Source organism: Equus quagga, chromosome 11, assembly GCF_021613505.1.
Source record: "Equus quagga isolate Etosha38 chromosome 11, UCLA_HA_Equagga_1.0, whole genome shotgun sequence".
In the NCBI taxonomy this organism is placed as follows: Eukaryota; Metazoa; Chordata; class Mammalia; order Perissodactyla; family Equidae; genus Equus; species Equus quagga.
In genome coordinates this window covers 104,017,645-104,043,111 of record NC_060277.1, presented here as the reverse complement: position 1 = coordinate 104,043,111, position 25,467 = coordinate 104,017,645, and the positions used below count along the sequence as shown (strand labels likewise).

Genomic DNA, 25,467 nt, shown 5'->3' with positions numbered 1-25,467 from the left:
TTGTTTCCTGTGCACTGACAGTCAGTTCTGGGTTATCTTCATTCGAGCATCCTCTTGAGTACCAGAAACTGCATCAGCAGTGGCTCTGGTGGCTGTCTGGGAACAAAGACTTTATGTACCTGATGAATGAATGAATGAATGAATGGAGCCTGGGAGGTTCCCAAACCAGCAGAGGCAGAAGGGCAGCACCCTGGGAAGTTTTGAAGGCAGGGTGCTGGCATGGGACCACAGTTTGATCGGGAACAACTGAGACTTACGGAGATGCTGAGAGGAGACAGGAGCCTGGGCAGCGGGGCAGCCAGAGGAGCTGCCTGGACATCGTGTCGAGCTGAGGAAAGACAGGAGGTACAGGCACTGCATGGGCCGGCAGAAGAATGAAGCCCACTGGGTGGTATAGCTTTGAGAGTCCTTGGCCATCTGGTCTGGGCAGCTGAGGGCAGCCCTGTGCCGATTACGGTTACACAGGTGCAGCGTTGAGCACCGGGGCAGCCGAATTTATATCAGAGCGTGGTTCAGGTTCCAAGGAGAGTGTTGGAGAACTAATTCAGGACTTGAGCAGACAACCGCACCGAAGCTGCTGAGGCAGCGCGTGCCTGTGGAAGAGCAGCCAGCCGGTGGTTGTAAGGGCACCATGGGCGTGGGCTGTGTGTATGTGTGCGTGAGTGTATATATGTGTGAGTGTGCAAGTGTGTAAGCATGTGTGTCTGTGCGAGAGTGAGTGCATGCCTGTGAGTGTGAAAGTATGAGTGTGAGTTGTGTAAGTGTGGAGTATGTGTGAGGGTGTGTAGAGGTGAGTCTTTGAGTGTGAGTGTGAGATGGTGTGTGTGACTGTGTGTGAGAGTGAATGTATGTGTGTGTGTGTGTGGGTTGTCAGTGTGAGAGTATGTAAGTGTGTGTGAGTGAGGGAGTGTGTGTGGAGTCCGTCTTCAGTCACCTCAGGGGGATTTGTCTGCATCAGATGGAGGGGCAATTCCTAGAACCCTCTCTAGGCAAAGGCGTTGATTCTGAGGACTCCCCCCACCCCACTGCTGGGTGAGAGCCCATTGAAGGCTGGCTTGGACTTCCGTATTGTCCCTTCATAGCACTTGTCACAACTGTAACTTACTGTTTGTGTGATTAGTTGCTGAGTGGCTGCCTCCCCTACAAGACTGGAAGTGCCTTGAGATGCCTGCTGAGATGCCTCGAGGCAGGGGTTTCATGTCACACTCACCACGGGCTTGCCTGGGCTGAGCACAAAGTCAGCCATGAATATTTGTTGACTGAGGCCCACGTGTAACAACTAGGGTGAGGAGGCCACTCTCTTTCCCTGTGCTCCTCTCCACCCATTTTCTGTTTCTTTCTTTTTTCTCTTCCTTGCTTGGGCTGTGTGCCTAGGATTTGCCCCCACAGTAGCCTGTTGAGCTAAGTCTCCAGATTTAGCAAATAAAGTAGAGGATGCCCAGTTAAATTTGAATTTCAGATAAACAGCAAATGACTTATGTCCCAATGTTTTTATACTTCTTATATATTTATACTAAAAAACATATGGAATATATAAAATAATATATGAAAATAATGTGTTGTTTATCTGAAGTTCAGATGTAACTGGGCGTCCTATATTTTATTTGGCAACCCTACCCCTGAGCTAAAAATGTGCCTAATCCTGTTGATGAGGCTGAGTCTGTTGGGGAAGAAAGCCCAGATGGGTACCTGGCACCAAACTGACAGCGAGGGAAGTGAAAGACCCACATTGCTGGCTTCAAGGAATTGAGAGACAAAGCGAGACACTGGAGAGTTGGTTACCTGATGGAGAAGGGAACTGACAGAGACTGAGACCCAGCTTTGGGCCAGGCCTTTACTTGAATACAAGCCCTTGTTCAGTAATAGCTACCCTCTGTTGAGAGCTTCATACCCTATCTTGTTAAAAGCTCACAAGAACCTGGCAAGTAGGAGGGATCGTTTCCATTTCTCAGAAGGGGTAGTGAGTGCAGAGAGGAGAGGTAGTTTCCAAGATCTTCCTCACAGCTAGAAAGTGGCAGAGCCAGGACTGGAACCTAGAGGTGCCCGACTAAAGCCTGGACTCTCCAAAGCACTGCACTGTAGGGTGGGGAAGGAGCACTGTGGGAGGACTCAGGAATCCCATGTGCTAATCCCGGTGAACTCTCACTGAGTTTCAGTTTTATTTATCCATCTATCCATTAACCCAACCATCCGTGCACTCATCCACTCTTCCATCCACCCATCCACCTACCCACCCAGACACTCGTCCATCCTTTTATCCATCCATCCATCCATCCACCCATCCACCCACCCACCCATCCATCCATCCATCCATCCACCCACCCGTCTATCCATCCACTCAGCCTCCTTCCAACCCATCCACCCATCCATCCATCCATCTATCCATCTATCCATCCATCCATCCATCCATCCATCCATCCATCCATCCATCCATGCCTCTGTGAAAGATTCTGGGGATGCCATGGTGGCAGAACAGCCCCGTGAGGCTCACCAGCTCACCCAGAGGGTCTTACATACCCTTGTAGCTCCCTGTGTGCTAGGCCACAGCTCTTCTCAGTTTAGTCTCATGATTGACAGCTTGGCCAAGACCCAGGTTAATCAGAAACTGGAGACTCTCCTAGTAGTGGTCCTTATGTTGTTTTTATTCCATTTAGCCAGGAATGAACAATGTGCTGGACTACGGCCTGGACCGAGTGACCAATCCGAATGAAGTTCAGGTAAATCAGGTAGGTCTCTCCTGTATACTTTGGGCAGGGCTAAGGTCAGATTCTTAGGCTGGGCAGGTGTCCACACATCTATTTGTGTCTCCTGGGGCAATGCTATCTCCCCTTTTGAGACTGCCAAAGAGAGCGGGACTTTGGGCTCTGTGATATCATCTTGGGTGTTGGGAGGAGGGTCCTGCGTAGAGAGAGAAGAGAGAATGTGGAGTGCAGGTCACACAAAATGGGATCTAGATGGTTGGTTTTCAGAGTCACTTTCCCCTTTGAAAATTTGATGAAAGTTATGAGCTCATTCCACCCAAAGATGCACAGCCAGACATTTTGCATACAATTTCAGCCAGTGCCCTGACCCGCAGAAGACTATGGTCTCCAGGCTCAAAACGCTTGAACAGACTTTAGGTTTAAGCCTTAATCCACATGACAGGACCTGGAAGGTCACAGTTTCTTTTGCATCTCAGTGGGAGGGGATCTTTGCAAAGATGCTCCTATGTTTTTTGTTTTAAAAGGACCCTTTCCCCAAATAGGCTGCCATTTATGATGGATGGCCAATTTCCCATGACGGTTTTTTATTTAAAGAAATGCAGCTCATAAGCTGTTGACACAGTGAACATCCAGGTTAGGGTTTCTCAACCATGGCACTATTATTTTGGGCTGGGTAATTCTTTGGAGGGCTGTCTTGTGTATTGTAGGATGTTTAGTAGCATCCCTGGCCTCTACCCACTAGATACCAGTAGCTCCATGCCTTTCCCTGCCTGTCAGGACTTTCCCAGTCCTGACAATCAAAAATGTCTCCAGACATTGTCCAATGTACCCTGGGGGACAAAATGGCCCTGGTTGAGAACCACTGATCCCAGTAAACCAGGCTGAAACCCGCTTAAATGAGTCTCAGATGGTTTCATTGCTTTCCGTCTGATGTTGTCTTTGGGCAGCAAGGGTCAGGGATCTCTTTAGCCTAGTGTGTCATCTCTCAGCCTTGGCAGTGCCTCAGGCTTGAGTGAGAGCCGGGAGGGATGTGCTGGGAAAGGAGGAAGAAGGCAGTCAAAGGGAGAAAGAGGAAGGAGCGGGAAAAGGTGATGAGGTAGCTCTGTGACCGCGTGTACTTTTGCCCACTGAGACCTGGAACTCCAGATGGCTGTGGGGACCCCCCACCAGTGCATGAGGCAGAGGCCCAGGTTTAGGGATGGAGGCCATGTGGAGAGAGACAAGTCTGCAGAGGGCGTCACCCAGGGGAATCACCAGGTCCCTTGTTCACAACTCAGAGTGACCCTTCCTTTGATAGGCGTGTGGCACTGTCAGCCTTCAGCGGCCTTCTCCGTGTTCCTCTCATCAGATGACAGACAATTGCTGAGGCCTTGTCGGCTTGGTTGCCATGGCAATGGAATCATCAAGGAAAATACTGAACCCAGTGGAAGATTTGCTTTCTTTATGAATAACTGGCAGTCCTGGAAACCTCGCTGGTGTGGAGGAAGGGAGGGTAGAGATAGAAAGCACATCGGTCACTCTGACCCCAACCAGCCAGGATGTTGTTCATGTGTTTATGTGTGTTTGTCTTAGTGAATGGAGTGGGGACCTTTAACTTCAGCTCTGGGGGAACAGCTGAGGAATCCAGCTGCTCCATCCTCGGTGCTACTTTGGGGTAACTTCCAAGGAGCATGGCCAGAGCCCCTCTCACTGAGAAGGCATCTCAGGCTCACTGGCAGTCAGGCTGGGAAGAGAGCGTGCCTTCTGGCTTTCAAGGCCGTTTCTTGCCAGCTTCTGGCAGTGCTCTGAGCCGAGCATCAGAGGGCGTGAGGCTGAGGGCTGTCTCCACGGTGGTGAGGTGGTGACGTTGGACGCAGGCATGCTTTCACTCTCTTTACCATTATCTTCTCTCTGTCTCTCTTCCTCCAGCTCTCTTTCTCCTGTCTGCACTCTGGCTGCTGTGGAGTATTAAGAAGAATAAAGAACCGTAATTCTCATGCCGGGGCCCCCTCCCCTCAGCCAGCCCCAGCAAGTGTGTCAGATCCAGCTGTCAGGGGAACGGAGGCTGGTGCTGTGCTTGATCTCTTTGCAACATTTACCACAGTTGACTAAGGGTCACCTGTTTTCCCATGAGAGGAGAGGAGAGGGTCGCAAGAACGTCAGGTGTCGCCATGAGGCCTTAGGAGTGCGAAGGTTTCGGATTATGTCTCATTTCAGACAAAAGCTCACAGTCCTGGTTTGAAGAGAGAAGCTATTTCTGAGAATTAGTGAATTCTCGAGAAGATAGGTCCGTTTTCCTTAAATGAAGGCAGAAAACCCCAAAGAAATAAACACCGTCAAGCGTAAGAAAGGAGGCTGTTCGGCTGGCAGGTGTCCAGAGCCCTGGGTAACCCACTTCCTCGGGCTGCTGGCCACTGGTCAGTGTGGCTGCCCAGCCCTGGGAGGAACTGATCAGGGGACAGGGGCTGGGGACCACACCCAGAGGGTGTATCCTCTCTCAGTTCCCATACCTTGAGGCATAGCGGGGCGCCAAGCATGCAAACCCCTACCTTAGCTTTATTTCAGAGTTTGGCCCTGCACTGAGGAGACTGAGTGGTGGCCGGGCTCTAGCCTGGCGTGGGCCATGGTGGGCCTAGGCTGGCCCTTCCTCCCTCTATCTTGACAGGGTTGCCATGGTCATTTTGTGACGAGGGCCCATGTGGTGTGCTGAAGAGAGCTTTGATATCAGAATGAATGCCAGCTCTGCCACTCCCTGGCTGTGTGATCTTGGACAAGCTCTTGAGCCATTCAAAGCCTCAGTTTCCTCATCTATAAAATGGGAATTGCAGTAGTGCCTTCCTCAGAGGATTCAATGAGATCATTTATGTGAAGTACCTAGAATGGTATCCAACACGTAGAGACACTCCACGAACAGTAGCGATCATTGCTATTATAGCTGTCGCCATGCTTTGAGAGAGAGAATTGAGGGGGCCTCGTAGACCCTAGACCCATTTTTGGAGGCTGTACCTGGCCAGTTTCCTCTTCTGTCCTTACACCTCGTGCTTCTGCCCTGTTTGGAGGTGGAGGGAGGAAGATACACGCCACTTCCTGCCTCCCTGTCTTGTCCCATAAGCAGTTGCTGAGAACAGCACAGTTTACACTGGCGTGCACAATGGTCTTTGGGTAAAAGGCAGAAATATGCCTCCTCAGTTTTAAATCCTGTGCTCTGCAGAGCCTCAGCCTGGTGCCCTCAGTGAGGGAAAGCCCCCCATCTCCTCCCACTAACTGGGGACAGATAGCTTTCTTCTTGTGGCTCCTGTGTGACCAGCGCTGGCTGGGAAGGGACGACTGTAATGGCTGATGTTTGCTCACCGCTCCTTGTGTGCCAGGCACGGGGCTAAGGGCTTCCCCCCCTTCACAGCTCGGTTAAGACTCCTGCCACCTCGTGAGGTAACAAGTTTTACCGGCACCTCTGTTTCATAGTCGAGGAGACAGGCTGGGAGAGAGCAACTCACCCAGGACGCAGGGCTGGAAATGGTGAAGCAGGATTTGAACCTCCACTGACGGGCAACCAAGCCCACTCCATATCCTGCCCGATGTGCTCTGTGTTCATTAGGTGGCTCCTAGAAGCTTTGCTGGATTTCATTAAATTCTTGCAGCAGCTTGGTAAGAGAGGTAATGTCGGTTCCATTTTTCATATAACAAAACAGAAACAGAGAGATGTAGCCATTTGCCCAAGCTGGCCCAGCCAGGATTCACATGTTGGTCTTCTTCCTTCTACAGTTCTTGGTCTTTCTTGATATCACTCTTATCCCTCCCCCTGCCACCGCACCCTTGGGTCCTGCACCCAGGGCTAGTTTCCTGGGCAGGTGACCTTTTCACTGGCCCACGGCTCCACAGTCCACAGGGCCCCGCACTTGTTTTAGTGTTCCGCTGTCACCATCTTAAAATTCTTATTCCTTGTTTTTTTGGACAAGGGGCCCTGCATTTTCATTTTGCACTGGGCCCTGCAAATAGTGTGGTCCATCCTGCCTCCACCTGATCAGGAAGGACGTGGCAGGACAGATGCTTACTTCAGATGGTCACAACCTGGAATTCCCACCTCCCTGGCCAGCTTGCTGCCTCCCTTCTGTTTCCTGTCTGCCTTGCATTAACCACTTCAGTTCCCGGATTTCCGGGTTTCTGACTTTTGACCTTTCTGCTCCCAACACCTGTGTTGCCCGATTCCTCATCTTGGTTTCACTTCGTGGCTTGCCCGACCCTCACCTCTGTTTCTGCACAGATTCCTGCCTGGCTGCTTGATCCCAGGGTCCTCGTTTAGCCTCCCTCTGGGGTCCCGCACTCCCGTCTGCAGTGGCCCTGGGGCCTCTCAGAGCATGGCCCTGACCCCTCCTGCCCTGTAACCGTTGTTTGCAGCCTGCATCCGGGTTTTGAGGCCAACAAGCCGACTACAGAGCTGTGTAAATAAGCTTTAGATGTGTCCCTATTTGGGCAACTCTGCAAGTGAAAAATAGTAAGCTAGAATTCCAAGAATGCAGAGCATTTGAAGATTCCTTAGGCAGAGTATCTTACTGTAGCAAAGTGTGTCACTCAGATGAGGAATAAAGAAGTGACTTCACTCCAGGAGGGCCAGCTGTTGAGAAAGCAGCGGATTTGTGCATGACTTCCAGGGTGAAAAAAATGTTTCTGTCTTATTTTATCATGAGGTGACTTTCTTTGAATTTCTTAGAAATGTATGTGTGTGTATTTTTTAATTACTTCACTTTATTTTAAATTAATGTTTCTTATGGCCTTTAGCTAAGTAATAATAATATTGATAGATTTATGAAATTTGGCAAATAAAAATATGGGATGCTCAATTAAATTTGAATTTCAGTAAACTGCAAATAACTTTTTTTTAGTGTAAATATGTCGCACATGCTGCATGGGCATCCTGCATTTTATCTTGTAATTACGGCTGACATTGTACCATGCATGTTCTCCGCTGTAGTATATGAACCCTAGTCAGTAGCCACTGTGTGTTGAATCTCTGCTGTATGCCAGCTGCCTATGTCTCTTATCTCATTTAATCTCCTTTTTTTCCATACCCTTTTACAAATGAGAAAACAGAGGCTTTGAAATGCTAAATCACTCATCCAAAGTCATGTAGCCAATAAGTGAAAGAACCAGGATTTTGACCTTGGTCTGATCCCAAAGCCATATTCTTTCCTAAGCCTTTGCTGCCCCTGCCCCCATGAAATTCTCTGTCTTTTAGAAAACTCCAGAACCCTCTCCCCCACAGCCCCAATACACACACACATCCCTAAAAGGACAGGGATCCCTGTCTGTCAATCAAGAGGAAGCTGATCCCGTGGAAAGCTATTTTTAAAGCTAGAAATCAAAGCTAAAATCCATGGACAGTCCAAGGTGGAGGTGAGGGAGCCTCACATTCAACTGAATCCCCTGTAGTCATCAGAAGATGGCTGGTCATTCTGGGAACCAGACAACCAACAGCAAACCATACCACCGAGGCAGAGCCCTAAAAGGGGAATAAAATCAGATGAAGTGAATTAAAATATAAAAAATTGTAAAGCCCTGAAGACTGTGGGAATGGCCCTAGAAGCAAATATATTAGGCCAGAGTCAGATGGTGCTAGGTAGACCCGAAACAAGCGTGCGCGTGACTGACGTGCAGGGACAGCTCCCCATGGAGCCCAGAGAACATCAATGCAGATTGAGAATCTGGCTCATTTTGTCTGTGTTCGTCCACTCAGGGGCCTCATGGTCATAAAACAGTGGCCAATAGGAAGCTTCATCCTGGGTCTTGGGTATTTTGAAGGAAGATGTTTATGATGCTGGCGGCTGATCACAGGCCCAGTACAATTGTGATCTTTACCATCATTAGTGTTTTTTCCCCCAGCTTTATTGAGATATCATTGACATATAACATATCTAAGTTTAAGGTGTACAGTGTGCTGATTAGATACATGTATATATTACAAAATGATTACCACAATAAGGCTAGTTAACACCTCCATCCCCTCACATAATTATGATTTGTGTGTGTGTGTGGTGATAACATTTAAGATCTGCTCTCTTAACAACTTTCAAGTATATAATACAGTATTGCTAATTATAGTCACCATGCTGTGCATTAGAGTCCCAGATCTTCTTTATCTTCTAGCTGGGAGTTTGTTTTACCATCATTAGTGTTAATTACAGAGTGTTTCCGGTGTTTGTGTTTCATTTTGTGATTGGGGCTCCAGCTCTCTTGTTGTTTTAATTTTAAATTAAATGGCTGGACAGAGTCCTTCCATTGGGCAGCAGACTCAGCTTCAGGGCAGGGAAGGAAGTGGGGACCAGAGCAGGCTACTTCTGTTTCTCATGGATCACTCCTCAGCTTTGCAAAGGGCGGATCTAGGTTTGAATCCTGGCTCAACCAGTTGCCGACCAGGAGACGTTGAGAGAATTGCCGGTAACCTCACAGGAGCTATTCCAAGTTTCCTCAACTGAAAATCGGAATAATAAAACCTCCCTCCCTTAAACTTTGTGAGGGCTCAAAGAGGTGTAAATTTATTTTGCACTATTTGCTAAGTGGTTATCATTATGAAAAAGTCGAGCTTCCCCTTTGAGCAGAGGGCATAGGCCAGGAGATACTATTCTGAATAATCCACTTCAGCATGACTCAGACAGAAGAATCTATGTTAGATGTGAATGCAAATCCACTCTCACCCCTGGATCCTTTTCTACCTGAAATGTGTCTTCTAAAACAGTGTCTTATGTTGGGAAAGAATAGGAACAAATAATCAGTTGCCAAAATATTTCGATCATTTGGGAAGTGTTTCCTTTTAAGAGGAAAAATATTCTGTTAAGCTTAGCGTATATCTCCATTTTTCTAGACCCCTGAGTACACAGAAGTGCCCCGCCCCCCCTTTTTTTTAATATTTATTGAGCATCTCTGCACCATACATGATGCTAGGGAAGAGAGACATGGTGGCCCTGCTTGGCGTGTCATATGTATATTAAACAAAGAGTCACATGAACAAATATATAATTACAGTTGTGGTAAGTGCTATGAAGGAGGAAGTCAGGGTGTGTGTGAGCTCCTCCACCCAGGAAGAAAGGATTTCCTGTGAAAAGCAATTGTATGATAGCAATCTAATGAAGCAAGATGAAACCCAGCGTGGATTAGAAAGGAGAGAGGAGTATGTGACATTTCATATATGTGAAAGACCCCCCTTCATTCCTGGTCAGTGGGCTCTGGGCCAAGACTTATTAAGGGAAATAGTGTCTTCCTTGAACTTCGACTCTATTCCGAGTGAAGACTTGGTTGTGTTAAGCAGCATAGATATCAGCAGCCAGGAATTAAGATGATCAACGTGAAGTATAAGAGTCAGCACCAAGCAGCCCCTGGACACAACCAAACGGAGGAAACTGAGATTGGAATCACCAACTGTGCCCAACATTTAAGAGCTGCATGGGGCAGTAAAGTGATACCAAGAAACCATGTTGGATTGTAGAAGATTTTAGTAGAAGACAGGACTGAATAGTTTCCAGGAGCTTCTAAGACTCTAAACGTGGAGCTGCTCTTCGGGCCATCCTTTCTCTGCTGTGACTCAAAAAGTCCAGAGAGGATGCTCTGCAGCTCATCCACAGCATGGACTTGCTCCAGTGAGAGGATGGGCCCCTATGATCTTCCATTTACAGCTCAACTCTGAGACTCAGCTTTCAGTGGATGCTGGTCTCGAGTCTTTTAATTACGTGCTTTATTTTTTGGCAACGTGCCTTTTTTTTTCTCCCAACTTGTGGTATTGGTCAAGTTGTTATGAATACTGAGGAATGAATCTCACCGTTCATTCAGAGCTCTCTCCTGTGAGAAAAGGAACAAATGCTCAAGCTTCATGCTAGTTTCCCCATCTTTATCTCTCAGTCCACGTGAGATGGTTTTGTTGGCACTATCATAGATTGGGATCAATCCCCAACCTAGTCTTCAGTTCATCTTGCGTTTTAGGACAGCGTAAAGCTGTAGTCGTGAATCATGCCCCGTCTGTCACCAAAGCTCTTAGTTGATCTCATTCTCCAGTGGTTGTGGAGAATACAGTAGAGGTGGTGGTGATGGGGAAATTCCATCTTTTAAGCAAGAAAAGATGGACAGTTTCATGGCGGATTTTTATTTTTCAAATGGGTATTTGAACTGTCATGATTTAATGGCATCTGTTTAATGGCTTTTGCTTCTTTGTTTTATAGAAACAAACAATCACCGCTGTCAAAAAAGAGGTAATTAGTCTCCCAGTTGCGGGGAAGTTTGATTTTAAATCCGCTAACAAATTATATGTACTTTGGCATTATGCTCTGTACTCAGAATGAAATGAAAACCATGTGTGATGTTCAAACAATTGTTTCCCAATTAATGGACGGTGCAGAATGACAAAGCATCTTTTTTGTAAGATCTGAATGGGGCTGATGCTGAGACTCAGGATCTGAAATGCTCCCAGAAGGCACAGATCTGAGGGATGTGGGAGCCAGTGCTGCAGACTGTCTGCTCCCCACCATGGCTGTGCTCCTACACTTACAGGGCTGTTCAGAATCTGTCCAGGGTGGTATGTTACCTGTTTGGCAAATCTTGTATCCCGGGCCCTGGGATAGACAAAGCCTGGGTAAGACAGAGCCCTGGGAAGCATTGGCCATTGAGGTTAGCTCTGCTTCTGGCAGAGGCACGTGAGGGAAAAGCTAAGGATCTATCTCCATGTCTTGGTTTAATGCTGCTTAGAATTTTTTTTTTCAGTTGATGCCTTTTCTTAGACTAACACGTGATGAGTTAAGGAGACCCCTAATTTGGAGTTCTGGGTCACCTGTCTACTGTGGGCCTGCACCCTCTTGGTACTGAGGTGGCTGACTTGAAGGAATGGAATGGGGTGCTATGATGGTTAAATGGCTTCTGGTTCTGGAGGCCATATGTAAGTGTCAGTGTTATTGACACTCAAGGGTGAGGAAGTTGGACGTTTTCTAACAACTGTGTCTCTTCCAGATCATGTATTACCAGCAGGCCTTAATGAGGTCCACGGTGAAGTCCTCAGTGTCCCTTGGAGGGTATGTGCCTAATGTCTTGGTCTTGCTGAGGTTTGAACAATAGGTGGACGAGAGGAGAACTTCTGCTTTAAGGCAAACTTGAAAGTCATAGCCTGACTTAAGATCCTAAAGGATTCTGAGGGACAAGAGCAGTGTCTTACGGGTGAAGTTCCTAGTTCTTCTCTCAGTGTGAGTCTCCAGGTCTCATCTTGGATTAGGCAAAATCGGGGGCGAGTGAGGTTCTATAGAAGTCTGTCATCTTTCTTGGAATCCACTAACGAGTGGATGGAGACGATGGGAAGAGTTGAAAGTTCACAGACCGCACCCTGTGGGGATCCACGATAGCCTGTGTTCTTGTCATTACTCACTCAAATTTATTAGGGATATGTGGGTTATGTTTACTGGTTCAATGTACTGTTAAAATGTCCATCATTAATCTTTGATTTAAAATCCAATTAGGGTAAATTGGAAATTTATGTTTGATTGATTGAATATTCTGGCTACCTTGATCCATTCCCCCATAGGACATTATTTTGGAGACAGAGAGGGTTCAGTGCTCCCCGAATGTAAACAGTTATACTTTTGAAATGTGGAATTCATTTTAGGACCACCTTGCTGGCTCTGGGATTTTTCTGCACAGTGAAAAGGGACCTGGCTGATTCCTGGGGATGCATAACGTGACTAATCGTTTACTCTGACTGTGTGAGAACTCGGGTGCTGGAACTGACGGAGACTGAAGATGCCGTGTTTCGTCCATTGCCTTTCTTCTCATCCTGTTAGGGGTTAGGTTCTTGTAAAAACCTTCATATATCTTTTTACATCTTCCCAAATCCCTAGTTTGCAAAAATACCGCCTGCCCGAGAAAATGCACCCTGACCTCACTCACACTTTTCAGCGACTCGTGTCTGCTGCTGCTGAGCCTGGACACAGATGAGAGTGCACCGGGCACTCAGTGGACACCCACTTTGGGTTATAATGATACTCATTGTTCTGTGATAACATCAAAACTGTCTACTCTGATGTTCCAGAAACCCAGCTTCATGAAACCAAACAGAAAGGGCATTGAAGGAGATTCAGAGGCTACTGGATACTTCCTAGACCACTTTCCAATTTTTATTTGTCTCAGAGCCTCATTACTGTAATTTTGACATCATTAGTGTTTGGACCTGTGGGCCAGTTTTTTTTTTTTCTTCTCTTCAGCGAGTCTGCTGTAAAGGTCTAACTGAAGAATAAGAGAGTCTTGAGAGAAATGAAGCCAAGGGGATTGAGTCCTGCACAGAATGCACCCAGTGCTCTGGTTTATCCCTAGGGCATCAAAATGCTGTGGCTGTGGGCAGACTTTGTGGCAGGCGTCTTATGTGTATACCGTGGATGCAATACCCCACCTATGGGGTGGAGGCACGGCAGGTTTTTCCAGACTGCCCAGACACCAGGAAAAGCGTTGACTCAGAAGGTCTAACTCAATAGAAGGAATTAGTTCTTGCCCACATTTGTGAGTGTGGGATTCACACCTCAATGAGACCATAGGTTTTGAATAATGGGTCTGAGTTCGCAAACCTAGGCCTTAGCCTGACGAAAGGTGGAACCCTATGAGACAGCAGAATCTCAGTGAGTCCATGGCAACCTCGTGCTTCCAAGATGGTGCCAAGACACCTGTTTGAACACATGCAAACTGAGTCGGCTTTGAATTTGGAAAACTCATGATAAAATGTAAAGGGGCCATATTCTTATGAAATAGGTACAGAGATATTGCAAAGGGACTGGGTTTGGAGACAGCGTTTCGTTTCACGAGTAGAATAGGGACAGATCTTGTGAATACCTGCCCATCTCGAGGGCTATTAGAGCATTTTTCTAAGAAGACAGTAATAAGTATGTAATCAAGTTGATAAAGGAAAAGGAGGACAGGCTGGTCAATCAACCCAAACATTGATTTAGCCTCTTGGGCGTTGAACTTCTAAGAAATCGTTTTCCATTTGCTTTTCAGGATCGTCAAATACAGTGAGCAGTTTTCATCCAATGATGCCATCATGTCAGGCTGCCTCCCTAGCAATCCTTGGATAACAGATGACACCCAGTTCTGGGATTTAAATGCCAAATTGTATGTATTTGATATATTGGGGTTTTTTAAAACAGATTTTTGAGTTATAATTAACATGCCATACAATTCACCCATTTAAAGTATACAATTCAATGGTTTTTACTGTATTCATAGAGTCATGCAACCATCACCACAGTCAATTTTAAAACATTTTCATCACCCAATTAAGAAAGCTGTACCATTTAGCTACCCCCCGCCAATACCCTTCTAGTCCTTGGCAACCACTAATCTACTGTCTGTCTCTTTGGATTTGCCTATTTTGGACATTTTATATAAATGGAATCAAGCTGCATGTGGTCTTTTGTAACTAGCTTCTTTTACTTAGTATAATGTTTTAGGTTCATCCATGTTGTAGCATGCATCAATGGTTTGTTCCTTTTTATTGCTGAGTAGTATTCCATTATATGGATATACCACATTTTGTTTACCCATTCTTCAGTTGATGGACATTTAGGTTGTCTCTGCCTTTTAGCTATTATGAATAATAGTAATTATGCTGCTATGAACATTCACGTACAGGTTTCTGTATTGACGTATGTTTTCTTTTCTCTTGGGTGTATACCTAGGAGTGGAATTGCCAGGTCAAATGGTAACTCTTTGTTCAACAATATATTGTTTTTGAAAAGAAAACGGTCATCTTTATGGCTTTGCATATTGGTATCTGAGTAGAGTCGGAATAAGTTCCCGGAGGGCGGGGCCGTGAGCTTGCCTTGGCAATTACACCACTCGCTCCTAGGCTCTGTTGGTGAATTTTGAACAGTTACTGCTGCTAACTGGGCCTGCATAAATCTCTTGTTTGGAAGAGGGGCAAGGGCAGCAATGCCGAGGGAGAGTCCAAGCTAGCAAGGAAGGAAGAAGAGAAGGGTCTAGATGTCAAGTCAGAGGGAAAGGTAGAACGGCGGGGGTGGGGAAGGGGCTGGTGTATGTGTGTAAGACCACACTTAGGTCAGCACCAGGGCATCCCCACCTGAGCCGTGAGGAACATAAGGAACTTACAGGTAGCACAGATCAGCCAGGTAAGCGGGCAGAACTGGGAGCCCTATCGCCTGTTCACACCCCTGCTCTGGGCAGCTGCGGGGTTACGGAGGGCCTCATCTGGAGTTTGGGGTCCCTCATCTGCCAGGGTCAACTGCAGAGCTGAAGACTCTAGAACCACCTTCTGGGGAGTCTTCCCTCCCCCTCTGCAGGCTCCAGTTATTAGGATGGTTTTCTGGAGCCTGTGCCTGTCTCCCAGTGTGTCAGGTAAGAGAGGTGAGTCTTCTTGTGGACAAGGATGTACAGAATTCGGCTTTCCATGGAGGAGAAGGCAGGGCCACATGGCCAGGAAACGGGTTGTCCTGGGAGGGTTTGGGAAGAAGATATGGACAGCTGCTGGATTTTAAATGAAATGGAGAGTGTGGTATTGAAGCTTGAGGTAGAGATTTGCTGGTGAAAAGAAGAGGGGTGCTGTTTTGTGTAGGATCCATCATCAGAGGGGACTGGGTGGATGCCAAATGAATGCCCCCCTGTAAACGGGAAGCCTTGTTCTTCAGGGGTTAGATTCTAGAGCAGTATTAAAGTTACCCGGGAAGCTTAAAAAAACAAGCAAAAACCAATGTCTAGCCTCTACCCCCAAAGCCTCCTTTGTGATTGGCCTGGGTTACCCCGTCACCCCACAGTGGTTTTTAAAAGCTCCCAATGATTTTAATGAGCAGCCAGCATTCACAGGACTGGTTCAGAGCTTTGGCTCCCAGAGTGGGTCTTGGACCAGCAGCGTCAGTGTCCCTGGGGAACGTGTTAGAAATGCAAATTCTTGGGCCCCACCCGAGACCCCTACTGAATCAGAAACTCAGGATGGGACCCAGCAATCTGTGTCTTCATGAGTCTTCCAGGTGATTCTGGGGCACACTGAAGTTGGCACACCACTGTTTTGCTCCAGGCTCTGCTGCTTTTTGTGTGAGCCTGGGCAAGTACTTAACCTCTCTGAGCCTTGGTCGTCTCAGACATAAGGTGGAGATGGCAATATCCAGCTCGCAGTGTTCTCTTAAGGATCCAGTGATGTATGTGTAAGGCACAGTGCTTCACGGATGGCGACACTCCGTGAATGGTGGCTGTTAATGTTACTGCGATATTCTTACTGTTTCATGCTGTTGTTGTGGAAAGTGTAAACCTGCTTGGCTGACTTCAGATCCGTAGACGTGAATTGTACCCGGTCAGAGTTCTGGCCGCTACATCAGTGGGAAACGTGGTGTCATGGACTTGGAAACCTTTGTCCCAAAAGGGCCATGTTGGGTTACAGAGAATTTCATTAGGAATAGGAGGAAAACCACCTATTTTCCTGATTTTCTGGAATGTGAGACCTCAGCTAGCTGGGCTGGAATGTCCTTCCTGGGATCAGGGAGACCTTTCAAAACACGGGAGTGGAGTGTGACTTGTATCTTAGAGGAAGCTCTGGGAGAGGGTGCCTAGGTGATAAGTAGGGCTTCCCGGGGGTGCGTGGCCTGAGGCAGGTACAGGAAGAGCCACCAGATGTCCTCTGTTCCATGGTGAAGGGGCAGCTGTGTGGTGGGCAACAGGTGGAGGCCACAGTACCTGTCACCACTGCTGTTCTGGAATTCTCTCCTGGTCTGGTGTGGCAGCCTGACTCTCCGTGGCCTGTCTCCACAGGCCTGGAGGAGGCATCTGTGTTCTTTTGCCCCAAAGGCTACGGGAGTGGCTGGAGTGGGAGGCCCTCCCTGTGGGCGTACTTCTCATCTTTGGGGTGGCCAGCTCCTGATGTGAGCCCCCGGGGACTTGTCCGAGGCTGCATCTGCCTAGCAAGTGATGACTTGGGTTGTACGTTTGTGCATGGACGTGGAGCGGGGGGAGGATTGGGTTGAGCCCTGGGCTGTGGGACAAATGGAGGTTAGTGGGGGCTAGAGCCCCCCACCCCCACCCCAACCCCTGCCACCGCCCGGCTCAGCCCTCCTCGCATTGAGGGTCTGGTGCATTTACAAATCATCGTTCTTGCAGGGTGGAAATCCCAACCAAGATGCGGGTGGAGCGATGGGCCTTCAACTTCAGTGAATTGATCCGAGACCCCAAGGGTCGACAGAGCTTCCAGTACTTTCTCAAGAAAGAATTCAGTGGTGGGTCTTTGATTTTTTTCAATAAACTTTTTACTTTTAGGAACACTCCTGTCCTGTCGGGCAGAGGGTTTCAAGGACTGCTCAGCAGATATTTTCACAGCTTTGCTCGTGCATCCTCTTAAACAGGCCCTTTATAGACCTCTCCTTTCCATGGGTTCCAAGAAGTCCCACAGGCGTCTGCTCTCACAGTCCACGTTAGCATCATTCACGTTTCCAAGGGCTCCATCTCCTCTGGGTGTCCTCACTTCATGTCACCAGCTCCAGAGCTCCTGCATCCCCTGCCACTAAGGGCAGCTCCTCAGGGAAACTCGACAAGAAAGGAAGCAGAAAAAAGCTTCTCTTTTTGTCTCACCGCCTGGTTTTCTTCAGCTCAGTGCTTCTCTACCCTGGCTGCACACTCAGTTCACTTGGGGATATTTTAAAACCTGTTTGCCTGGCTCCCATCCCCGGAGGTTCCTTTTTGATTGGTTTTGGGGGGAACCTCCCCAGGTGCTTCTAATATACCACTGCCGCAGCTCCTGAGCTGCTTCCTTCGGGGTCTTAGGAGGGTGCGGATTTTAATGGGATGGGTAGGGCCACACTTTCTACCTTGTCTCTGGATGGCTTATCATGGGAGGCACTTGCGACTTCTTAAGCAAATTGCACTGAGGAACATCTGGGAAAACTGAGAAGCCAGAGTAGAACCAGTTTCATTAGGCTGAGCCTTCAATTGACTTCACCACCTTTGCTGAAACACTTACTTTTATGGGACCTGTTTGCTTCCTTACTGAATCCCCGGCCCTGGGGAGCATCACGTTCAAGGCTCAAGGCTCAGCTGCTTACTACCCAAGACCCACTTGCCTGTGGGGTTGCTCTGGAAACTAATCCCATGGGACATGCCGTTAGCCCATTTGAGTGATGCAGCACATTATATTACAATAGGGACTCTTGAAAATCCTTCTCTCTAATCAAGCCTAATTGCCATGATGTAATAAAACCCAGAAAAAACGGATGGAAAGGGAAGTGTTCTTAGCGCGGGGCCAGAAGCAACTGGCGAATGAGTGGTTAGGGTGCCATCTAGTGGCAAAGTGACAAACCACACCCTGAGCCTATCCCACCTACACATTAGTTAGTAACAGAGAATCCATGAAAAAGATTTCCCTCCATTCTTAAAAGAGTACTGTCGGTGATATCCTCATGAGCGTCCCTAGGCTTCACGTATGAACAGGGCAGATGAATCATGAGTTTATTTAATTAAAATTTTTAATTGAGCTATAATTCGCATACCATATAATTTGCCCTTTTAAAACATACAGTTCAATGGTTTTTATATATTCACAAAGTTGTGCAACCATCACTACTATATAATTCCAGAACATTTTCAACATCTCAAAAAGAAACCCCTTACCCATTAGAAGCCATTCTCTATTCCTCTGTTCCCCACTTCCTCCCTCCGCACCAGTCGTGGGCAACTACTAATCTACTTTCCATCTTCATAGATGTGCCTATTCTGGATATGTGATATAAGTGGAATAATGCAATATGTGACCATTGTCTTATTTTGCTTAGCATAGTATTTTCAAGGTTCATCCACGTGGTAGCACGTAAAGTGCTTCGCTCCATTTTATGGCCAAATATTCTGTTGTATGGCTATACCACATCTTGTTTATCCGTTCATCAGTTGGTGGACATTTGGGTTGTCTCCACCTTTTGGCTACTGTGAATAATTGCTCATTTAGTTTTAACCCTAAGCAATTAATCGTCTTTTGCATGGGGAGGGGGCCTGCAGTCCACTTGATGTAAGAGGATTGGCAGTCACTAAGAGCATCGCCGGCCTGTTTACTCCTGCCTGTGATCTGAGTCCAAAGAACACCCTGAAGAGGAATGGCCTGTGTAGAGTTAGGGGACGGATGTCAACTAGTTTAGAATTGTGTAGCCTTTTCCAGTCTGCAGTACCTGGGAGCTTTGCAAAAAATGCTATAAAAGGAGAGGAGGGGATGCTCTTGTTCATGTCTCCACATCACAGCATTCTGTGATTTATGTATACACATACACACATGCACACATACATGCACACACATGAATACAATGCACACACATACACACATGGGCACGTACATACACACACATACGTGCACACACACCCACACCACATACAGGCTCTTGCTCTCCCACTGGTGTGACCGTCTTTATTTTCTCAGGCAAAAATTGCCACCTGGGATGGCTGTGCCAAGGCATTCGCAGTGTACTTAGGTGCTGGGGAAATGGGTTAGAGAACTTCAAGCTGGAAGGGAATGAAGTTGTGAGGAGTCTAACTTTCCTTCTGGGCCCGGAGGAGCAGAGTCGCTCTGGCTCAGGTGACCCTCTGTTAAGTGGCCCCGTGGCCAGGCTGCCCTGAGAGTCGGTCGTCAGCATTGCTGCTTGAGCAGCCTCTCTGTAAGCAGCTGGCATATGCCCTGTGAGGGGCTCTAACAGTTGGGGTCTCTGTGCACAAATAAAGGAGGCAGAAGTCATGCACAGTGATTGAGCATGAGCAAAGTAAACAGGGGCCTTCGTGAAGAAAACCTGTTGCATGGCGGCGCATGTTTACAAGCCTAATCGTGTGTGGCCTTGTTCAAACAATATCTGCTACGGCCAAATTCTGGGACAGAAAAAACGTGACAGCCTCTGGGGGTTGATATGAGCTCTGGCCTGTGTATCGTTGGGGAAAGAGCCGTGTTCACAGCAGCCACGTGTGGCTGCAAACATGGTGGCTGCTGAGTTCATTTCAGAGAACACGTGTGGAGTGCTTGTTCGGTTAACAGTGCTCTCCCGGGCCCTGGCAGTAAGTCGTGGGTCCTTCTCACAAGGAGTGTTTTGACCGACCTCACAACGTACTGTGGCTTGTTCTCCAGAAAGGAAGATGTTCACCGTGCCGGGGAACTGAGTCCATCCCAGCTGACCCATTTCTTCTCTTTCCTCTTTTCTTCTCCCAACTTGTTTCCTGTCTGTCTGCTGTCTCCGTGGACCCCCTCCTGCCACGCAGGGGAGAATCTGGGATTCTGGGAAGCCTGTGAGGATCTGAAGTATGGAGATCAGTCCAAGGTCAAGGAGAAAGCAGAGGAGATTTACAAGTGAGGATTAGCCAGACTGTTGGAGGATCCTCCGCTTGGGTCCCCACTGGCCACCCCTTTGCGTGTGAGGTGGGGATGGAACGGGAGGTACCACCCTCCTCGAGTCAGCCTCAGTCGCTGCCCCTGTCATGCTTGGAAAGGCTTGGGGGTCCTCTGAAGAAAGCCTGGTGAGGCACATCATAGGATTCCCCTGCTCCTAGGGGATGTGCTAAGGAGTTTAAAAAGCCAGCTGCCCTAGGGGGCTGGCCCCATGGCCTGGTGGTTAAGTTCAGTAGGCTTCTCTTTGGCAGCCTGGGTTCAATTTCCCAAGCTTGGACCTCCATCACTCGTCAGTGGCGATGCTGTGGCGGTGACCCACATATAAAACAGAGGCAGATTGGCACAGATGTTAACTCAGGGCGAATCTTCCACAAAAGGAGGAGGATTGGCAACAGATGTTAGCTCAGGGTGAATCTTCCTCAGCAAAAAAAAAAAAAAGCCAGCTGCCCTGTATTATAGCCCGAGATGATTTGTCTTTGACTAAACCTTCTTAGGGCTCCTGAGAGAGGTGTGTGTGTGTGAGAGAGAAAAGAAAGAAAATAGGTGAGATGGGAAAACCTATTCCCCAGGCCATCTTAGAGAAGTGAGGACCATGAGGGCAGGGAGGTCCCCCGAGTGTCTGGGACAGGGAGCCCAGCTTGGGGTACAGATGTGGACCATCTCTTGTTTTTCACTGAGTGGCTCTGGGCCGCGCTTGCTCAGTGTAGCAGTAAGTCCGTCCTCCTCCACGCCTGGCTCTCCTCCAGATTACCAAGACCGAGGGTGGTTCTCCTGATGGCCGGGTAGAGGACAGGGGAGGTGTGATGAGACCACCGGGCTGTTGAGGTGCGGAGCTGCTGACACTTGCACCCATCCCCTCCCCCCCAGCCTGGAGGGTGCTCTGAGCTTGGTGTGGTGACATCCCTGCTGGCCCTTCTCTCTGCACCAGCCACAGTGGACACCCGTCTTGGTCTCTGAGGCCCAGTGCATTTAGTTCCTACTCGTAGACTTAGCTGTAGTTCTCTGAGACCAAACACCGTGCTGGGAGGGAAGCAGCCCTCCACAGCCACCGGACTGGCGCTGAGCTTCGGGCAGTGAGCCAGATGCCTGCCCCGCCCCCTGAGCACTTAGCCTTTTGTTCTCTTGCGTCCGTCCTTCTCTTGGACTCAGAATGGACCATCCCGGTTTTCAGAGAGGCGCTAACACCACTGCAGGGAGGAGCTTGAGCTCCATCTCCGCATACTTAGGGGCTCCTGTACTTTCCCAAAAGTGTGCCCACCTTCTCCCCCAGGGAGGGACTCTGCACACCAAGAGAAGTGGGGGTGAAGGGAGGTTGTTGTTCCAGGAGGGTCCCGTGACGTCCTTCCCCGGAATGATGGTGCCTGACGGCCTCACCCGTGATGACACACGCACGACTCCTGATTCCACAAATCTGCCAGGGAACTTCCTGCCTCCACCTTCACAGCAGCTCCTCCTTCCCCAGGCTCCCCAGTTACAGAATCTTAGTCTGAATTCCAGAATTTTAATGTACGGTTGGGAGTGTGGCAAAATATCCAGGGGAGTACTTCTAACCCCACAAGGACTCAGAATGGGAAATTGCAGGGAGCCCCGAGGGCCCGAGATCCCAGCTTGACCCACAGGACTCAGGAAGCGTGGCCGAGCCTGGTTCTCACTGGGGCCAGTGGCAAGGATGCTCAGGTCATCAAACCTCGGGACGCTGGGATTAGGGGCTGCCTCCCAGCTCAGCATTTGAGATTCATCACCCCACACGTCTAGACTGGGCCAAGGGGGAACAGAGGCCGCAGAACACCTGTTTGGAGGTGTCCTTGCCTGGTTCCAGGTGGGGCCCAAATCCTGCTAAATAAGTTGGAGACTGGATTCTTCACCCTAATGGCTAGGGCTTAATCCAACCTGGATTACCTAACCCGTCTTCTGCTCTCTCTATTAGAGATTGGGAACACCAAAGTTAAAATATTCACATTCCCAATACTAGCATGCCTGCTTTCCTGCTTCTAGGAAATGTTGCTTGACAGCCTGTTCAAACTCTTTGGCGTTTCCTAAAAAGGGACCGCTTTTATCCCGATGACCTGAGCCATGTCCAGCCCTCCCTCCCAAGCAGCTGTGAACTTTTCATTAGCCAGCTTGGTTTAGCTAGTTTCGCTGACGTTTTCCTCCCTGGCCCAGGCTATTCCTGGCCCCAGGGGCGAGGCGGTGGATCAACATAGACGGCAAAACCATGGACATCACCGTCAAGGGGCTGAGGCATCCCCACCGCTACGTGCTGGATGCTGCGCAAACCCACATCTACATGCTCATGAAGAAGGTAGGTGGGGTCTGTGCCGAGGATACTCGGGGGCCAGGAAGCCCTTCCCTCCCCCAGTACCTGGAAAGTTCCTTACCTGTGGGAGAAAGGAAGATAATACGTGGTTACTGCTTTGCTGGTGTTGGGATGCTTGTGTCTTCCACGTGTCCTGTGCTGGAACCTCCTTGAGCCCCCAGCTCACTGGCCAGGGAGGACCACCTGCAGAAGCTGTATGGATTCTTACGGGCCTCTGTCTCTGCAGTCATGGTACAGGCAGTAATGACATTGGTCATTGGTACGCAGACAACCCACGAGGTTGGCATCGCTTCTCCAGAGTCCAGTAGTTTGCCCAAGCCCTCACCAGAGGTGGAGCTGGGGTTCAAACTTGGGCTGCCTGAGTCTGAAGGCCAAGCTCTTAGTCACTACCGTAGAATGGTGGCAGTTCTGGTGCCTGGCCCTAAGCAAATATAACATGGGGGGGGTTTAGTATCTGAAAGAGAAACATTCGGTGTGACTATGGAAAAACCCTGTGAGAATTCAGCTTGGCTTCTAGATTATTAATAAAAAGTGAACATGGTGAACTTTTTCCAGGAAATTGTTAAAAAAAAAAAAAAAAGGGAACCTGAAAGAAAATCAGTCAGTTTCTTAAGAAATTAGAATTTGAGGCTCAGAGTTAGCCTTAGACAAGATGTCTAGTGTGGCTCCTATTTGGTGGCATCCCCAACAAGACTTTCTTCAGTAGCTTCAACTTCTCACATAGCAATTATTTCTTTTATGGCCAAGTATCTCTAGAAACTTCATTTATGCTGTGGGTTTGCGCAAATGGCCAACTTCTATTAGCTTCTCGATTTTATATTTTATTTAGTCTTTTATGTGTATTTCGTTATAAAGAAATGTTTTTACTTAACTTTTAAAATATGCAGTAATTTAGAATTTTCAGCAAGCCAGATGAGCCATTTTTTCCTACTATTTGTTTTTCATCAGTGAGGTTTCTCTGTGTTTACCGTAAAAGAAAATTCACAGCAAGTTTTCTTTAATAATGATCTTCTTTAATGTATTTGAAAATACATTTTGATTCTTAAAAATGTGGTTTTCATGCAATCTTTTAGGGAGATCCCCAGGGAAGTCAGCTGCTAGCCAGGACAAAACAGAGTCCCGGGTAACGTAAGAAAAGAATGATATATATGCTTATTGGACTCTGTGTCACTCTAGGCCATGTCGTATGACAGTAAACTCAACATGACCCAATGGTTCCATAATCCTTATTCCTAGACTGTCTTCTAGTTCTCACTTAGTCTTTAGAATGGTACCATTTCAATAAATTTAAAAAGATGTTCTCAATTTGTTGTAGAGAAATTCTCACAGTTGTCGCTGTGGGCTTCATCTCATATTTGCTGTGACTAGAGTTTTCAGTTGGCTTGGAAGTAGCTGGTGTTCTTCTCTGAACCTGCCCAGGATCCCAGGAAATATCCACACGAGAGGAGTCTGAGGCTGGGTCTTTTGTTTTTGTTTTTGTATTTTCTTGCCTTTATACCCAGATTCAGGGCAGAAAGGGATGTTAGCGGGCTTCGAAGTGGGCTCCATGCTCACGCCTGTTCATTTTCCCTGGAAGAAGGTTTTGGGTGGTAGAGGTTGGACACAGGTGTCTTCTTGTCTCATGCCTGCCTCACTGGAACCCCAGGTGGATTTTAGTGTGAGGGCTGTAGACCGTGGTTCTCTAACCTCTAGTGCAGCAGAATCGCCTGGAGGCCTATTAAGACTCAGATTGTCCCACCCCAGAGTTTCTGAGTCAGTAGGACTAGGGCTGGCCTGAGAATGTGTATTTCTAGCCAGTTGCCAGGTGAAATTGATGCTGTTGGTCTGGGGGCCACACGTGAGAACTGTTGCTTCAGACACACACAGAACACCTTTCACACAAGGAGACACATTCACTTAACTTCGCCGTCTGGCTGCCGAGAGAGGGCTTGAGAATGGCAAGTGCATTTGTTTGATTTGACACTTTCCCTCTCGTAATTACTGTTTTTCTCTTGTTCCCACTAGGATTCTTATGCTCGCTATTTAAAATCTCCAATCTATAAGGAAATGCTGGCCAAAGCTATTGAACCTCAGGAAACCACCAAGAGAAGGCAAGTGGAACGGTCTGTAATTGCTGGTTGCCTGCTGTTTTGTTTACAGAGAAGTGAGCGACTCTTTCAGCCTAATGGCCGTGATTGAGATATTTGCATGATGAAAATATTGAGGACTGGGAAGTACTGCTTAGGGTATGATTGTCTCATTGGCTTCATAATGCCCTGAAATCACCCTAGCAAGATTTCCTTAGTAATTACTGCCAGTAAGTTTTGTTTCCGTAATGCTGGTTTGAAAGACTTTTGATTATCAGACCGATCATTATCCTTATCACAAATAGAAGCGTCTTATTGGTTTTTCAGTTGTTACACTTCACCTCCCAAACTGATGTATGGGAATTAATTTAGCCACGTCCTCATATCCTTGCAACATCCTAAGGAATAGCAGATTGCACCCCAAGAGAAAGTGGTAGACTGTGTGGGGAAACGACAATGACGTTCTAAGTATCCTGCCTTTTAACTCGCTGGTTCTCATCTTCCTTGTGGGAGATGTGGATCATCTCATCTGGCTGAGCCCTTGGGCAAAGGATGAAATAATGTTCTGAAAGGCAATTTGAACTCTTTTTTTTTGGTGAAAAAGAAAACTCTATAGGGTTTGAAGATTCAAAAGAGTAACCAAATGACAGCTTGAGCAGGACGTGGGACATTGGCGGAGGTTTCCCCAGTGCCAGCACATGTCCTATCCCCCCGTGGTTCATAAATGTTCCCCTGTGTGCCAGCTCAGCCCACGCTGGGCTCTTTTCCAGCATCCCCAGTCAGTTCAAAGGAGGGTGGTTGGACCAGAGCCTTTATCAAAGGAGCTTTAAAAAAACCTCCAGCTTGGTTTCATTCTTGAGGATAATGGCCCCGTGGGGAAAAGAAGAGAAAGGACGTCTTTGTGGTGCTGTTCTTCTAGCTTACCTGGTAAGGGAGTTCAGTGTCCCTGGGGACTTGAAAGCTTCTCCTTTAAGCCACAAGAAAGGGCCGTAATAGCTCCGTAAGTCCTGCCAGAAAGTAGGGGGAAGGGAGGGCAGTCTC

General features: G+C 47.9%; 1 protein-coding gene across 2 annotated transcripts in view; it reads left to right on the top strand.

The window, feature by feature from the left end:
• The window catches only part of RGS9 (regulator of G protein signaling 9), a 52,861-nt gene that overhangs the window by 15,055 nt on the left and 12,339 nt on the right, over positions 1-25,467 (top strand). Inside the window, exons 8-15 of one of the 2 annotated variants that reach the window (XM_046674303.1) lie at positions 2,655-2,717; positions 10,886-10,915; positions 11,667-11,728; positions 13,692-13,805; positions 16,797-16,912; positions 19,917-20,004; positions 22,207-22,345; positions 24,365-24,450. In XM_046674303.1, coding sequence (XP_046530259.1) covers positions 2,655-2,717; positions 10,886-10,915; positions 11,667-11,728; positions 13,692-13,805; positions 16,797-16,912; positions 19,917-20,004; positions 22,207-22,345; positions 24,365-24,450 — 698 coding nt within the window. Of the gene's footprint in view, positions 1-2,654; positions 2,727-10,885; positions 10,916-11,666; positions 11,729-13,691; positions 13,806-16,796; positions 16,913-19,916; positions 20,005-22,206; positions 22,346-24,364; positions 24,451-25,467 lie in introns of both variants that reach the window. The other variant, XM_046674302.1, reaches the window with a different exon arrangement.